Source organism: Papaver somniferum, chromosome 10 (genome assembly GCF_003573695.1).
Source record: "Papaver somniferum cultivar HN1 chromosome 10, ASM357369v1, whole genome shotgun sequence".
In the NCBI taxonomy this organism is placed as follows: domain Eukaryota; kingdom Viridiplantae; phylum Streptophyta; class Magnoliopsida; order Ranunculales; family Papaveraceae; genus Papaver; species Papaver somniferum.
The window spans coordinates 28,214,067-28,232,139 of record NC_039367.1 but is presented as its reverse complement, the minus strand read 5'-3'; the positions used below and the strand labels follow the sequence as shown (position 1 = coordinate 28,232,139).

Here is an 18,073-nt window from a genome sequence, read left to right as displayed (position 1 = left end):
TTAAATGTACGCCCGATGGGGCGTTCATAAACTTAACGCGCGAAATGGGGCGTTCATATACTTAACGCCCCACTCCATTTTCAACTTCACAATTTATGAAACTTGCATGGGGCGGGCTTTATACCTCCGCCCCATTTTTTTTTTTTTTTTTTGTTTCTGAAGCGTATGCTATACCAACGCCCCACTCGGGCGTTATCTTTACCAACGCCTGATCCCAGGCGTAATGTTTATCAACGCGCGACCAAATATACTCTTTTCCCACTACGCCACATGACGGACTAAACCCAAATTTGGTCTTTTTTTTTAGTCTTTGGTCTTTGGTTATACTCGCACCACTGTGAACGCTCTTAAAGACTCAAATTTCAATTTATTAGTATTGTTTTTGAGATTAACTTGCCCGATCTAAGCTAGTAGTCTCAAATCTCAATTTGTTGCAATTGATGGTTAGCGAGTCATTGAATAAACCTTTGATTTGTGATGAATGTGAAACACTTGAGCTGTTCTTTTCTTCAGATTGTATGTCTGGTCAGTATAAACATAGCCTTTTAGGTCTATCCCGTGTTGTTCTCTACTGCAAGTAATGCTGTTACCTCAATGCAAATGCTTGAAACTAGTATCTCGAAGCTACAACAAATGAGTCAATCTCGCTGAGCAGCAGGATGCAAATCTAGCAACAGTCGCAACACAAACGGAATAATGCGCCCACCAAATAAAATGCTGTCACCAAATGACATGCAGGCACTAGCCATTAGGCAACATGTACAAAAAAAAGTGACTTAAACATTTGATGTTTGAACCGAGCAGAAACTTGTTCCTAAATGAAAAGCATACTCTCCATAGGTTAAAGAAGGCAAGATATCCTGAGTACCTGCAAACAATGCTGAGCAGAAACTTATACTTATTCCCACGGTGTTCTCCAGAGTAAACCTTCTGAACTAGTAGTACCTGCAAGCTAAATTCTGCCCATATGTATTGCGGGATTACGTAAATTAGTTGCAATTGCAAACATACAGACTGAAAAAACAGTCTGGCCCCAAATATCAGACAAAAACAGGAATACAGGAACTAAATAAATATTGCATTCATAAATATTGAATTTATGTTCTTCCATGCTGCACCTCATCCGTAACCGAAATTTCTTAAATCATAATTGAAGAAAAGTTCTGCATAATATTTTTGCACACACCTATCTTAACAACTGCGGGAAAGAAACTGAAAACGACTTGAAGAAAAATTCTGCAAATTATCTGTGCACATAGCAAAATGTCAGCCTAGAGCCTAAGCTGCTTCACAACTATAATGGAATCAAAGGTATGTAGAAATAGAAAATTTGATCAGAAGAAAGGAGTGAGACGTCAAGATTGGTATTGGTAAGACAAGTATGTATTTTGAACTAAAAGTAGACCAGAAATTTCACTCTACTCACTTCCTCAATTTTGCGTCCTTCCACCACCCTGCGGGTACATCTTTGCCATGATAGGGTTGCATACATTCTCCAACTCCCTCATCTGGTTGGTGGTATTACTAACGTCCGATAATTCATTGCTATTCAACCACGTAATGGCATTGTTGTCTTATCATAAGATGCTAGCTTCCCTCCGATATTATTGATCCTGTCCTCAATTTCGCATACATAATTCTCGAAGGAGTTCCTTGACTCAACCTTCTTCCTATGTTCTTCATTTTCTAACCTGTATTTCTCAGCCTCTAAAACCAACCTCTCAATCTCAGCCTTAGACAACCTCCCTTTATTATTTTCAATAGTAATCATATTTTTGATTCCTGTTTTCTTCTCCTCAGCATACACATTCAATATACCATTTTCATCCATATGAAAACATACTGTGAACTTAGGAACACCAGCAGGTGCTGGAGCAATACCTGTTAACTTGAACTTACCCAACAAGTTATTCTCACTGGCAATAGCTCTCTCACCCTCATACACTGGAAACCTCACAGTAGTTTGATTGTCCTCGAGTGTGTAGTAAATCCTCTCCTTCTTGGTGGGAATGGTTGTGTTCCTTGGGATAACTACACTCTATTTGTCTCAATACCAAGGGAAAGAGGGGTGACATCAACCAAAACCAAGTCCTGCACTTTCTTATTATCCTGACCACTCAATATAGCAGCTTGCACTGCAGCACCATAAGCCACAGCCTCATCAGGGTTGATGCTTTTGCAGAGTTCCTTCCCATTAAAGAAATCCTGCAATAAAGACTGAACCTTCGGAGTTCTAGTTGACCCACCAATGAGGACAACTTCGTGAATGGCACTCTTATCCATCTTAGCATCCGTCAAACACTTCTCAACAGGTTCCATACATTTCTTGAACAAATCCATGTTTAACTCTTCAAATTTAGCACGAGTGATGGACATATGAAAATCAATTCCTTCATACAAAGAGTCAACAGCAACGATCGTCCGAGCATTAGATGAGAGGGTCCTCTTTGACCTCTCACATGCTGTTCTCAACCTACTAAGAGCCCTTGGGTTTCCACTAATGTCCTTGTTGTTCTTCCTCTTGAACTCCTGAACAAAGTGATTTAACATCCGGTTATCAAAATCCTCCCCTCCAAGGTGGGTATCTCCAGCAGTAGCCTTGGCTTCAAAGTTACCCTCATTAATAGTAAGTAATGAAACATCAAAAGTACCCCCACCAAGATCAAAGATAAGAACATTCTTCAGACCTGCACCTGTCCCCTTCCTGTCAAGATCATAAGCAATTGCAGCCGCTGTTGGTTCACTGAGGAGTCGCATTACATTAAGTCCAGCAATCACACCGGCGTCTTTAGTCGCATGACGCTGGGAATCATTAAAGTAAGCAGGAACAGTAATAACAGCATTCTTAACGCTTGAACCAAGATAGGCTTCTGCAGTTTCTCGCATTTTAATGAGAACCGTAGATGAGATTTCCTCAGCTGAAAACTGAATATCCTTGCCCTTGTATTCGACTTGTATCATGGGTTTATCATCTACACCAGCAATGACTTTGAAGGGCCATAGCTTCATATCACTCTGAACAAAGCTATCATTAAATTTTCTACCAATTAAACGTTTCGCATCTACAAAGCAGAAAACAGATTCAGAAGATCATCATGAGATGCAAACTTTTCTATCACTCAAAAAACTACCAGTCCCATGAAACAATTCATAATTTCACATTGTTATCTTGCAGTTTAGTGAGAAAAAAATAAGTTAATGCAAACCCATGGGATTGCATTCCAGATAATGCCAATCTCTGGAACACCCTCCTCATAGTGTGTAAGTTGTGTGTTTGAACTTAGAATCCTCTTGCAGTATACCAGCATAACAAGCCTTGAAAAAAGAAACAGGTGACATATAAATATAACTCATGACAACTCCTCAAGGCATGAAGCTAGCCACGGAAACGTATATGACGCAAATTCGAAGAACTTAGTATGCACATACTTTCAGAACTAACTAGTAATATGACCTTGAAATTTAGATATAAAAAAACGCCAAAAGCCTTACCGAATATGGAGTTGGTGGGATTCATGGCAACTTGATTTATGGCAGCATCACCAATCATACGCTCAGTATCATTGAAAGCAACATATGAAGGAGTAGTTCTATTCCCTTGATCATTAGGGATAATCTCAACTCGGTCATGTTGCCATACTCCAACACATGAATATGTCGTACCTAAATCTATTCCTATTGCTGCTCCTGATACTCTTCCAACCATTGTAATAAGAAAAACAAGAGAACTGAATTGTAAGTTCTTCAGGCGATTATATAGAGTTTGATTCTTTTGCAACTGTTAGGGTTTCTATTGCGACTGATGGGTTGGGTTGTATTTCTTTTTATTACTGAATTCAACTTCTATACAGTACTTAGCGGTTAATGGGCTGTGTTGAATTTCTTTTTCTGAAAACGATTTTTTGGGACCATGTTTTTTTGGGGACCATGGTCCTATTAGGCCACTCACCTACAATTTTAAGGGATGTCCTAAAATCATATGGGATTACTGATTTGTCCGTTATCCTAATTAAAATTAACCCTAACCTAATAACCATCTCTAATTTTATCTAAAATAAAAACAAAAACAAAAAAAAAAATAATAAAAAAAAGAAAACAAAAACAAAAACTGTTTTGAGAAAACTGTTTTCCTCTTCTTCTTCCCTGTTTTCAACATCGTTTTCATCGATTAATCGTCGATTCACAAAATTTTCATCGTCGATTAATCAATCAAATATAAGAATGGTTCTTCGTAAGAGTACCAATCGACTCCCAGGAACAGGTCCCCCATTAGGGCATCTAGCAAATCTCCCGGGTGAAATTGTTGAAGAAGTGGAACCGCAAGCTAAAGGCACCATCGAGTATAAAAGACGCCATCCGCAACCTGATTCTGCCATGGGACCACTCCGGAGGTATTTTACAACAAACCCTTTCACTTTAATTTGATTTTGATTGCTTCAATCGAATAGAAATCATCAAAATAGGGTTTTAACAGGAGTTACAGAGTCATGTTCGGTTAGTCCGATTTTCCAAAAAAACCTATTTTACTAACCGAACTTTCTGAACATGAAGAACACGAAGAACAGTTCGGTTCTTTTGGATTTAAAACCAAGTAATCGAACTCCGTGTTCGGTTATTTCGCAAAAGTTATAAAAACTACAGAGTAACCGAACTCTACCCTTATTCCCAAACTGTATTTTTTTTCCCACTATGTTGAGTTCTCATATAACCGAACTTATCCAACACAGTTCAGTTGTTTCGCAAAAGTTTTGAAAACTACAAAATAACCGAACTCTACCCTTACTCCCAAAAGAAGATAACAAATTCAGTCTAACCAAACTGTATTGTTTTTCCCACTATGTTGAGTTCTCATATAACCGAACTTATCCAACACAGTTCCGTTGTTTCGCAAAAGTTTTGAAAACTAAAAAATAACTGAACTCTACCCTTATTCCCAAAAGAAGAAAACAAATTCAATCTAACCGAACTATATTGGTTTTCCCACTATGTTGAGTTCTCATATAACTGAACTTATCCAACACAGTTCGGTTGTTTCGCAAATGTTTTGAAAACTACAAAGTAACCGAACTCTACCCTTATTATGAAAATAAAAAACAACAAATCCAGTCTAACCGAATTGTGTTGTTTTGGCCACTATGTTGAGTTCCTAAACAGTTCGGTTGGTTCGCAAAAAATTTTAAATAATAGAAAGTAAACGAACTCTTCCCCAAATACATATATGTAGAGTTCGGTTGGTCCGTAAAAAAGCTGGGCTAACCGAACTCTTCCCTTGCTCACAATTTTTTTAGAGTTAGCCTATTTTTCGTAAACTTTTGCTACTAACCAAACCTTACGCTGAGAACCCTTATATTTCATCTAATTTAGGGAAACCTTACTTCGATAAGCTAATATCTTTTGTTTTCTTGATTAATGGTAGAGGTAAAAAATCAAACCAACCTTTACCGGAAGAGCTGAGAACTCCCACGCCTCGAGGCAAAATACATTGTGGTGCCGGTAAGCGTGGAACCAAAAATGCTAAGTATGGAGGTGGGTCATTATCGGGTGTTGTCATCCAAGATGGTCTCAATAGAGATAATGTTGACAACGTAATCCAACAAGTTAATGAAGAGATTGTGGAAGAGATGGGCAGTCAAGAACACAATCAAGGTGGAGAAGATGAACCAGATCAAGGAGAATGAAATGAGGGTGGCGATGATGAGGGTGGTGATGATGAGGAAGATGGAGACAAGGATGGAGATAAGGATGATGATGAATCATAGGAGGACTCGGATGAAGAGGAACAAGCGGAAATAGTGGTAAAGAGACCTAAAAAGGCGCCTAAAAAGCCTTGTGCTAGATATTCATACATTCCTCATAAGGATTTGTGTTTGCCACCAAAGAATCCAACTTATGGTACTCCAAGAGATGGCGGGGAGGTATTGATGGGATACAAAAACTCATGGGCTGCCAAGATATTTGCGACAAAGGTATGGTTCAATCTTAACCATCAAGATTTAGATTTCTCAGTCATTTTATTATATTTTGTCATATATTATTCTTTTCTATATATATTAGTATATAAGATATGATGTTGTTTTTTTAGGATCATAAAAATGTTGTTCGTGTTTTGAAACGTCATAAGAACAAGGAAGGGAATATACAAAATGAGTGTGATGAGGTCCGCTTGGCGGTATTTGATTGTGTACTATGGAACAGGATACAACATGCGCACCAAAAATTTGATGATGTCACTGTTACTGCATTTGCTGAGAGGTCTTATCCAGAGACGGATACCTTTCATCTACCTTTTGGTGAGATGACAATAACTCCGGATGATTGTTTTAGAATCACAGCCCTACCGATTACAGGAACAAGTGTTCGAGATGGCTACAATCCATCGATGAGTTATGAAGTTCTTGAAAAATTAGTCGAAAGGTGTCTAGGCTGGAGCGAAAGAAAGGCACAATGTGAGTTTAGGCGAGCTAACAAAGAGCCTAAGGAAGGTGATGAGTATAATGAGTTTGAGGAAAACCGCACGTACAAGAAGAAAGTTGAAAAATCAAGCTCAAAACCCTTGTTTGATGAGTTTTTCAGGGACGAAAGATTGGTTACTAAAGGAAGTTGGTGATGAACAGATGAGAAGATTAAGCACCATGTTGAATGCTTATTTTGTTTTATATCAACTTTGGAACCATCTTCCTTCCCTGACACTTCAGGCCACGTGGTAATGCTTCATTACCTCCAGCTATTGAACCCCTGGATGAGGTGAAACAACTATTCTTGGGGCCTTGTTAGGTTCTTTTTCATATTCGTTCAAGCGGAACTCAGAAAAAGCTTCGGGGCTTCAGATTCTATATTTTTGGAGGCTTATACAAAACCCTTGTTCAGGTACCCCCCCCCCCCCCGACCCCCCCCCCCCCCCCCCGTTAAATTATCGTTTGTGTGTTTTGCATATATATAAGTGAATGAATGTGTATTGTTACTAATCATATTGCCTATGTATTATTTGTTGCCTCTTCTCATAGGTTTGGGTGTACGACCACTTCCCTAAACTGCAATTATGTCATGATCACTCTCCTTGGCCTTATGGGAAGCCCACGGCTGGTAAATATGAATTTTTGAACGCACAAGAAAAGAAAAAGGAAAAAAAGGTGTTGGAGTTGAGGGAGAAATTGGATAAGTTAACAGTGGAAGATGTGGTTTTCCATCCTTACGGACTTGCATCAGATGAAGAGGTGGAGGATGTTGATGTTATTGATTTCTCACCTGTTGCGGGTTATAATAGACCGTTTTTTTATCTTGGGGGTTGTACGATGTATAATCCTCGAAGAGTACTTAGACAACTTTCTTGTGTCCAAAGTGTCCCACAAGAGGAAATATTCAACTTCAAGGTGAAGAAGGTCGGAACTAAGAACACCGAGAAGAATTTCTCCCCCAAATACGATTCTGCTCCATCAGTGGACCAAAGGAAGAACTTTGGCGATTATCTTGTTCCAACCGAAGAGTTAGAAGATTCGTTTGATGAACCAAATGCCGCTGACGATGGATATGTGGAATGGTATGAACATACATCTCATCCTCGTGTAATAAACAGTGTCCAACAAGCCCGTGCGGATAAAGCAAAAGCGACGATAATGGAGAAAGAGGCTCAGAAGGTTATAAAGGCTACCCCTATGAGTGGTGATGGGGCCTTGAACTTGTGGAATTCTGCGGTAAGATATTTACTCTTATTGTTGTTTTTCAAAATGTTAAAAAGTATTGAAAAATAATATTTACTTGTGTTTTTGATGAGAAAAGGTGAAGGCAAGTGCTAAGTTGTTGAAGAAAATGATGGCAAAAATCCGAAGTGGAGAGTCGATGGACACTCGACAACAAACAGACCTCTACAACCAATGGACTAATGTTTTTAATCCCAACCTTGTCGATACAAGCTAGGTTGATCCAAGCCATACCATGCCGTTGAAGAGGAGTCGCCGAGAAGGGGAAGGTTCAAGTCGGATGGTTCAACAACAAAGCAGTGGAGATGACACTCCTAGTGATGAAGGAAGACCTATAGCTCCTAAACGTAAAAGTAGTAAAGTTTCACGAAGAGGTCGTAATAAATGAGTGATTGCAACAATTAGTACTTTGGTTTCTTATGTTTAGAAAACTTATTGTGGATGTGGATTTGGAAGACTTTTTTTATTGAAGAGATTTGGTAGTTTGTTTCCTTACGTTTGGAAGACTTATATATTAGTAGGTTTCCCTAAATTGCGTAATTTGACTCAAATTTTTACGTTTGGAAGACTTATTGTGGATGTTTTTCATTAAACTCAAATTTTGAAGAAATTATTAAGAAGTTCGGTTATTTGACTAAATTGCGTAAACAACCGAACTTGATAATCAAAATGTTCGGTTCTTTCGCAGATTTGGTCAATTAACCGAACTCAACAACCCCAAAATTCCAAAACATACAGGAGAAGGTTCGGTTCTTTCGCAGATTTGGTCAATTAACCGAACAGGAGAGTTCGGTTACCTGCGAAATAATACCAGGTCACCGAGCCGTGGAGCTAAAAAACCTATGGTAGTTCTTGTTTGTTCGGTTGTTTCGCAAAAACATTGTAGAATTTCCATGTAACCGAACTCCAGGGTTAAAAACATAGAAAGAATTTTTTTTATGTAACCGAACCTTAATGTTATTCCCATTGGTTTTATTAGTCTTAAAACCGAACTCTGGCCTATGAGTTCGGTTTGATCGCAAACATTTGAAAACCTCCATGTAACCGAACTATGGGGTTAAAAACCTAGAAAGTTAGGTTAATTTGTATGTAAAAATAGGTTAGTTGCGAACCAACCGAACATAACGCTGCATGCCAGAACCTCCATTGATATGGAGTTCGGTAACCTGCGTGTTTGGATCAAGTAACCGAACAACATCTTCAGATTAGTTCAGTTACTTGTTCATCCTCACAAGGAATCGAACTACACCTTCAGGAGAGTTCGGTTACATGTTCTTCACATAATGTAACCGAACAGTCCCAAATCCAGTTGAAAAATCATCATTTTCATCCTGAATAATACAATCACCATCTAAGAAATAAGCCAAACCCGGATCATTTTGAAGATTAACAAATATAGTATGAGAGGATTGAATTGGAAAAAAAAATTATTTTCCATGTTTTTCTCCTTCATCATCTCTAACTCTAATCTCACAAAAATTCTACTCGTAAAAATTCACTCAACTAATAAGAAACCCATCTTTTAATTTAATCTCACTAATTGTTTTTAACTAAATTATTTTACTAATCATAACCTTAATTAATTAGGAGGGTAGATTAGGTATTAAATAAATATCTAGATAAGGGGTGACCTAGAATTACTTCCAATGTCTTTACCCAAAATAAAACCATGGTCCCCTCAAAAAAAAAGCTGGTCCCCAAAAAATCGTTCAATCTAAATTGTTTCGCAAAAAGTGCAGGGGTAGTGTACAGTCGCAAGCAAGTCTCGCAACTAGCTCGAACCGAACTTTTTGATATTCCCACTTGTCCAACAGTAAATGAACCAAAAAAATTCTGAACAGATTAGTTAAGTGATTGTAGTTGCAAATAGGATTTTCTGAGCAGAGTTCTGAATGTATGGGTATGAATACTGAGTCACAACTCAGGTGCAACGGATCCAGAAACCTTCTTCTCAGTGAAGAAATATTATGGGGACTTTGGGGTAATGTCCACGAATTGAACACACCTTAAAAAGAACTCTTCTAATGAAAATACAGCCTAAAAAAAGAGTCAATAAACCAATACTGCGGTGGCTGAATGCTTAAACAGAGAAATACAATGAGTTAGTATCAAGTATTCTCTATAATTAGTATGCGTCTGTCTTCCTAATTTTCACCTCTATAATTGGTACATCTTTAACAAAAAGGTTCGACTTCATTGATCTGGGAAGTGCCAATGAAGATTGTACATGAAAGCAAACTTCAAGTGAAAAAAATAATCTCTGCCTATGTTGAAGAAATCAGCTAACACACATGAAATCCAATCCAGTAGCAGAGGGTGTCAAACCATACTGAGAGAGATACTGAGCATTATAAAATTTACTCAAATGCCTCATCCCACTATCACATAAAATCGTCACGATTGTGTGACCAGGACCCATTTTCTTTGCAGCTTTAACAGCTCCAACACAGTTCAAGGCTGAAGAACTTCCAACGAATAATCCATCATTCTTCAAAAGAAACCTGGTACAGTTCATGAACATAATAGAAGGAGATCAGACTGTTTCATGCAAGGCTTTTCTAGAGGTACAAAAGACTACATGACTGTTAAAGGATATGGATGATCCATCAAGGCAATTTATGTACTTTTAGGATCACACTTTCCTTTGCTGGGGGCCTGAAAGAATCTCAATTAAGCAGGCCTCTTTAGTGACACAGATAGCTACATGCCTAACCCAACTGGGCGAGACCAAAAGGCTAAAGTCGGACTAGCAATTATAAGTTTATCCTTATTAGAGTTATATGAGTGAAACAGAACAGCTTTATAGTGTACTGAAAAGGAGAGAGTGAAACAACCAAGATTACCTAGACATTTCAATTGCTTCCATATCTGTACATCGAAAAGCTCCATCAAGTTTTGCCATCATAAAATTCTTCGTCAGACGGTTGATTCCAACTCCTTCGGTTATGGTGTCAAATGGGTTCTTTAATCTTCGGCCCTCAGCCTCCTCATGGGTATACATTACTCCCCTTGTTACTTTATTGAACAGTCCGGAACCAGGAGGATCAACAAGAAAGCTCTTAATTTTTGGATTCTTTTCCTGTAAAAGCGAAAGAAAAAGACAGACTTAACCCGCATGTCCATTAAGTTAATGCCTTTCAAATAAACGAAGCACCATACCTGAAGAAACAGGGAAACGCCAGCAACAGTGCCACCAGTACCTGCAGCTGCCACGAAGGCATCCAATTCGCCACTTGTTTGTTCCCAGATCTCTGGCCCAGTTCCTTCATAGTGAGCCCGAAAGTTGGCAAGGTTTTCAAATTGATCAGCAAAGAAACCCCCTTTACAATCATCAGGGAAAACAGACTGATCGCCTTGTAATATGTGATTACTGGTTTTCTCCGAGTCTTCAGCATCAAGTTGATCAATTTTTGTCTGTTTTAATGCCAATTCTTTGGCTTCCTTTGCTCTTCTCCTTGCAATATTGACGAAGTGGTCTTTGTGCGTAATTGATACAGGTCTCACTCTTTCAACGGTAGCACCTAGAGCTTCCAATATTTGAGCCTACAGCAAGTTTAAGATATAAAAGATAAACCTGTTACACAAGCTAGGAAATTGGAAGAAAAAAAAGTATAATTTGATAGGTTGTAGGCACATGGTACCCTACGACCATTAGCATGATCTTTCTGTAGACATGACATTTGAGCAAAAGTTTACTGTCCTGGATAAACAAAGGATGTTTATGTGCATTAGGGAGATTGAATAGTATTTCTGTTTACCCTCATTCATGCTGATGTTTCAATGAAAATCATACACTGCTTACTAGTAGAAACACAAATCTCGAAGGAAGACAAAGGTAGTCCACCCTAAACAAGTAGGTAATCAAGTAAACAAATGCAAACTACGTGGAGAAAATTAATTCAGTCAATCCTCAAATCAAAACATTTTTATGGAGAACAAGCGTAACAATTATCAAAGTTCCTGAAAGGCATTACCATATAAAATGTTCTTATTCAATTAAGTGTTCCAATATCCCTCTCCAGTCTGTAGATTGATTGCAGCATACTAGTAGTTTTAGAGCTTTACGGCTGCAATTTTAAGTATGAGGACTAGTCTGAGCAGTTCCCATCATTCACACCAACTATCGTGTAGTTAAGGATTGGTGAAGGAATGTGGATAGATTATATATTGGGACTGGATTTCAGAATTGAGAAACTGGTAGCAGTTTTTCAGAATTCAGATTACAAAATGTAGTTTATATAAGGAAGAAATATAATGATCACGTATATGGTTTCATTACCTGGTCTAAGACCTTGGATCATAACAATTGAAAATGTGCCTACCATGCAAAACTAAGCATTGTTAGGTGAGCTCAGATGTTATCAGGCAAGGTACCCAGCCATTTTGACCTCAGAAATGTGCAACAGATTATGTTGTTAAGCCCTGGGTTACCACTAATCCGATCACATTCTGCTAGCTCAGCATCCAAAAAGATTCGACGAAGAAGTGTTCTGTAACGAAAACGTCATGCTACTTCTACTATTCCCAAGCTTCGAATTTCTAGTGAGTACTAAAGGTATCTTAAATTAGGAGTAGAGGCACAAATACCTTCTCAATAGCAGCATCATCTGGAATAACCACATGGCATTTGCACCCATAAGCAGGAGCCACAGTTGCAAGACTTATAGCAGTGCTACCAGCAGAGCCCTCGGTAACAACTCCTCCTCGTACAAGCTCTCCAGAATCAAGAGCCTGTAACAGAAATTCCAACTCGTGAAGCTATATCTACAGGAAGCAGAGTAGCGTCTTCAAAACACAATGCTACAACACAAAGCCTTGAGAGACAGTTTTGGCTGATAAAATTCTAATCATACAGTAATGAAGATAACTAGAGAGGTCCCCCCAACTTTAGGTTTTAATCAGAAAGTAGTCAAATTTTGAAATTCATGTTTCATGTTTCATATGAGCTTAATTCATGAACCTATTGATAGTCTAAATTAAAAAAAAAAAAAAAAACCAGCGTTTTGCAAGAATCCCAAATAGAAGGGCAGTAGAAAGCTGAAACGGATTACTTTACCTCTTCAATGATTTTCACTGCTACTCTATCTTTCACGCTTCCCCCAGGATTCAAAAACTCAGCTTTTGCAAGAATCTAAACAAAAATTAAGGGAAACCAACAATCAAAATTTCAGCTTTTTTGATCAAAATTGGAAACTGAACTGTTAAACAAGAACGTAACCAGTGAAAAATTCAAATGGGGTTTAACGAGAAATTAAGAATTCTTACTTCGCATCCAGTAGCTTCAGAAAGGCTGTTGATTCTGATTAAAGGAGTGTTCCCAATGGCATCTATGAGTCCACCATTTCTTGATTTCTTCTTCTTCGATGATAAAAATTTTCCGACTGAATAATAATACTTTGGTCGAGGGTTTTGTAACAAGTAGGTGAGAATGGCGGCCATGGATATTGCTGCTGCAACAATAGCACCACCTGTGTTTCTCAGAGGTGCCATTGGTGCTGCTTTCTGGAATTGAAAGAAACGCCCTAATATCGGACTGACGGTGTTTTCCGTCTACTAGGCTTCTGCTCACTTTTTTATTTCCTCGTACTCGAGACAGAAATCTAACTTGGTGTCCGACTCGAATCGAGTCAGATGCCAGATCCTTCGGTGTTCATTTTTCTTAGATCACACATCTGATTTAGAAGTATTTGAATCAGGTTCAAAGGTATTAGAGTGACTGGACCAATGTATTGAACATTGACTCGGTTCTTAAAGTCCATTTTTTCATATCTGACTCGATTCATGCATCTGATTCGGAGGTATTTGAATCAGGTTCAAAGGTATTTGAGTGACTGGACCAATATATTGAATATTGACTCGGTTCTTAAAGTGAACAAAGCTACTTCACATATGTTGCAAAGATTTGGGCCATATGTAACATATGGATACCCAAATCTCAAAATTGTGAAGGAATTGATTTACAAGAGAGGTTATAGAAAGTTAAACAAGCGAAGGACAGCCTTAACTGATAATTCTACCGTTGAACATGGTCTTGGCAAGTACGACATCATATGTGTTGAGGATTTGACTCATAAGATCATGACAATCGACCCTCACTTCAAACAAGCTAACAACTTGTTATGGCCATTCAAATTGAGTGCTCCTCTAGGTGGTTTGAAGAAGAAGAGAAATCACTACGTAAAAGATCTCAACAACTCAATCTAGTTTTATTAAAGGAAGAAAAATTCTTTATGGGGTATTGATAGCTAACGAATGTGTGGATTCTAGACTTCGTCAAAAATTACCGGGGTTGGTTTGCAAGCTTGATTTTGAAAAGGCTTTTGATAATGTGAATTGGAACTTTTTAAATGAAGTCTTATTCAAAATGGGGTTTCGTGGGGTATGGAGGGCTTGGATTATAAATTGCTTAACATTCTCAAAATTCTCGGTTCTTGTTAACAGATCGTCTTTCGATTACTTTGGTAGTGAAAAGGGATTTCGTTAAGGAGACCCTCTTTCTCCTTTTCTTTTTTACTATTGTTGGTGAAGTCTTAAGTTTTATGTTGAGCAAAGCACAATAACATGATCAAATCTCATGTTTTTCGGTTAAGGAGGGGAAAAAAATCACTTGCAATTTGTCGATGATACAGAGAGAACAATTTGATACCTTTCGTTGCCTTCTTGATGTAGGACATCTACCTGTTTTCAATGGATCAACTGTCCCTGTTGATCCAATAGTTTCGTATCAACAATGACAGTTGATCCTTTTATGTTGTATCAACTTTCGCAGTTGATCCCTTTGCGCAATATCAACTGTCATGGTTGATTCTTTGCTTTTACTTTGGTTTACTTGTGTTACAAGTCTAGAACTTCTTATTTTAAAGTTTCCTTATTTTTATTCTTTTAGAGTTTTTCTATTTTTAGGTTCTTTTCATGCCTATATAAACAGGCTTATTAAGTTCTTGTAAGACACATTATTATTATCAATTATTATCAAAACTACTCTTTAAGAGTAAACCTATCTTTCTCATCTTTTAAACTCTATTGTTCTTCTATTTCTCATCCTTTTCTTCCTTTCTCAACACCTGCAATCTCCGTATTGCCTTCTTCCTTTTCATGTACTACATTAGTTGGTATCATTCGACAGAGTTTTTATATTCTTATCTAAAAACAAATCCTTTACAGCTTCTGCACAAACTCAAAACCCTACTTTTATTTTTCAAATGGCAGAAAAACCTCCTACCCTAGCTGAAATTGCAGAACTCTTGAAACCTCTTCAAACTTCCATTACAAATATTGAAACTAAGATCACAACCAATGAAACAAACACCAAAGCTCTCACGGAAAAACTTGAAACTATGAAAAAGAGGTTAGTTTTCCAAGGAGATTGTGTGAACAAGCTATTGAAACATACTGGTGTAGAAAAAGAAGACATACCTGATTTAGTCGATGATTCAGAAAGCGACAAAGGAACTATTGGAACAAAAGATGATGAAACAACTAATGCAAAAAAAAAAAAAATCCTTTTGTTCACTCTACTCATGTTCCTGAAGAAATTTCTCAATTTCTTAAGTTCACAAAACATTTTGAGAGCTTTCTTAATTGTCCTTATAAGAAACCTGCAATTTTGAATCCCCACAGTGATGAAGATGAGGACAAAATTGAAGCCGAAGAAGAGAAAAAATGGGACGATGAAAAAAGGTTAAAATCCAACATTAATCCTTATGGAACTTTGCCTGAATACAAATTGAAAGATGATATTCCTAACTTTCATGGTGGTTTACAAATAGAAGAATTGTTGGATTGGTTTTATGAAGTAGAATGTTTCTTTAACTTCATGGAAGTACATGATTTTTCTAAAGTAAAACTGGTTGCCTATAAGCTAAAAGGTGGAGCTGCAGCTTAGTGTAATAAGATCTGTGAAGATCGACGTAACTTTCACAAACCTCCAGTACGTACTTGGAAAAGAATGAGAGATTTATTAAGAGATAAGTTTTTACCTTATGATTATATGCAACAATTGTTTATCAAGCTTCAACACTGTCGACAAGGATCTAGACTTGTCGAGGAATATGTAGCTGAATTTTATAGCTTGGTTGCACGTAACCAGTTGAATGAAACCGAAACACAATTGGTTGCACGTTTTATCGATGGCTTAAACAACTTAATTCAGCAAGAGATGACGCAATCAGTGTTTACCATGGGTGAGGCGATTAAAAAAGCTATTAAAGTTGAACGACATGTACTCAAATCATCACGACAAGCAACCCCCATACAAGATCGTTATCAATATTATGCTAAGACTGAAAAACCGCATAATTTTTATTATGTTAACTTTGTTGACCAGGGATCAACATTCGTTGTTGATCCATATTCAAAGGGATCAACATTCGTTGTTGATCCACCAGACAGAAGCAATGGTCAATCATATCAACAACAACCAGTGAGTTTTTCGTTTGCTCAACCGACTTCTCTTACAGACATTTCACCTATTTTACCATACCCTATTGCACATCCATCCATTCAACATCAACCTAAACCAGCGAGCGTCAGATTTTCTAATAGGATACAAAATCAGTTTCCACCTCCACATAAGCCAAATAATATTTATTCGAAATATCGTGGAGATAAATGCAATAAATGCAATCAACCTGGTCATTCTTCAGCTGACTGTAGGCGCTTTAATGGTTTCATTGGAGATAATCAAATACATACTGAATCACAAGACGTTGAAATTTTTGATGATGATAAATGTGATGAAGTTGGAAATCTTGATTTACATGAGTCTTATGGTGATCACTTTGTTGGAATGATTCGACCACTTATGCTAACTGAACCATGTTATTCTCAAAGACATAATATTTTCAAAACCAAGTGCTTTATTGGTGGAAAAGTCTGTGATATGATCATTGACAGTGGCAGTGTCGACAATTACATTACTTCCGTTGTTTTCGAGAAAATGGGTTTACCAACTACACCACATCCTGCTCCTTATTCTGTACGTTGGGTGAATAATTCATATACGCGGAGAATTACTCATCAGTGTGCTATTAAGTTTTCTTTTGTTGGATATGAAGAATTTGTGCTATGTGATGTTATCGATATGAATGCAGCATATCTCCTACTTGGAAGACCATGGCAGTATGATGTTAGAGCAGTTCATAACTATTTTGAGAATACTTATACCTTTTACAAAGATGGTAAAAGAGTGATTATATCTCCTTCCAAGTCTTCTTCAGTATTTCAAGAACATAGTGATTGCAAGACTACTGCATTGGTGGCTGCTATCTCTCGCTCTTTACACTTATTCACACTTTGAGTTCTCATGAAGATACCAAACCTATGGTAACAATTCCTACTCAGGTACAACCTTTATTATCAAAATTTAAAGCATTATTTCCTGAAGAATTACCTGTGAGTTTACCACCTTTTTGAGATGTTCAGATTGCATTGATCTTATTCCTGGAGATGTTTTACCTAATCAAGATCATTATCGACTGAGTCCAATTGAACATGAAATATTACAAGGTCATGTTAATGATTTATTAACTAAGGGATTAATTATACCTAGTAATAGTCCCTGTGCGTGTCCTTCTTTTCTGGTGCCTAAAAAGGATAATGGATGGAGAATGTGAATAGATTGCAGAGATTTGAACCGTATCATTATTCCTTATAGGTTTCCTATTCCACGTATTGAGGATACGATTGATCTTTTAGCAGGGTCTATCATTTTCACTAAACTTGATCTTCTTAGTGGTTATCATCATATTAGAATAAGAATTGGATATGAACGGAAAACTGCTTTCAAAACAAGAGAGGGGTTATATGAATGGTTAGTTATGCCTTTTGGCATGTCTCATTCTCCTAGCACCTTTATGAGGCTGAGGAATCAGGTTTTGCAACCTTTTCTGAGTAAGTTTGTCATTGTGGACTTTGATGATATATTAATTTTCAGCAGAAGTGTAAAAGAGCATATCAACCATCTTTCTCAAGTGTTCAAAGTTTTGTACGACAATTATTTGTTTGTGAACTTGAATAAATGCACATTTATTTCCTCTGAAGTTACCTTCTTGGGATATGTTATCTATTCCAAAGGCATTCACGTGGATCCTTATAAAGTTCAAGTTATTATGGATTGGCCTTTTCTTAATTCTATCAAATAGGTGAGAAGTTTTCATGGTTTGGCTTCTTTTTATAGACGTTTTGTAAGAAATTTTAGCATCATTGCTGCACCTATTACTGATTGTTTGAAGAAGGAAAAGTTCATATGGACTGAAGAAGCTGATAAAAGTTTCAATGCTCTTAAAGAAAAAAATATGTTCGGCTCCTATCCTTGCACTGCCTGACTTTTCCAAGACTTTTCAAGTTGATTGTGATGCTTCTATTATTGGAATTGG

At 37.4% G+C, this 18,073-nt stretch overlaps 1 protein-coding gene and 1 pseudogene across 1 annotated transcript; both read right to left on the bottom strand.

Moving 5' to 3' along the window:
* Window positions 1-1,128: 1,128 nt before the first annotated feature.
* LOC113319251 lies at window positions 1,129-3,706 on the bottom strand (annotated as a pseudogene).
* A 6,051-nt stretch (window positions 3,707-9,757) lies between these two features.
* LOC113317063 (cysteine synthase 2) lies at window positions 9,758-13,253 on the bottom strand. Its single transcript, XM_026565208.1, has 6 exons — window positions 12,963-13,253; window positions 12,754-12,828; window positions 12,285-12,428; window positions 10,857-11,240; window positions 10,541-10,776; window positions 9,758-10,198 (listed from the first exon to the last, which is right to left on the bottom strand). The coding sequence occupies exons 1-6, from the start codon at window positions 13,185-13,187 to the stop codon at window positions 9,976-9,978; spliced, it is 1,287 nt and encodes a 428-aa protein (XP_026420993.1). The 5' UTR covers window positions 13,188-13,253; the 3' UTR covers window positions 9,758-9,975.
* Between the last annotated feature and the right edge of the window lie 4,820 nt (window positions 13,254-18,073).

What these genes read in the sequence shown, in the direction of transcription:
- LOC113317063 (XM_026565208.1), bottom strand. Translation starts at nt 13,187, where the DNA reads ATGGCACCTCTGAGAAACACAGGTGGTGCTATTGTTGCAGCAGCAATA. An exon ending in GCGTTTCCCTGTTTCTTCAG is followed by an intron (nt 10,777 to 10,856) that starts GTATGGTGCTTC and finishes TCGCTTTTACAG; the next exon opens with GAAAAGAATCCAAAAATTAA. An exon ending in GAAGCAATTGAAATGTCTAG is followed by an intron (nt 10,199 to 10,540) that starts GTAATCTTGGTT and finishes GAACTGTACCAG; the next exon opens with GTTTCTTTTGAAGAATGATG.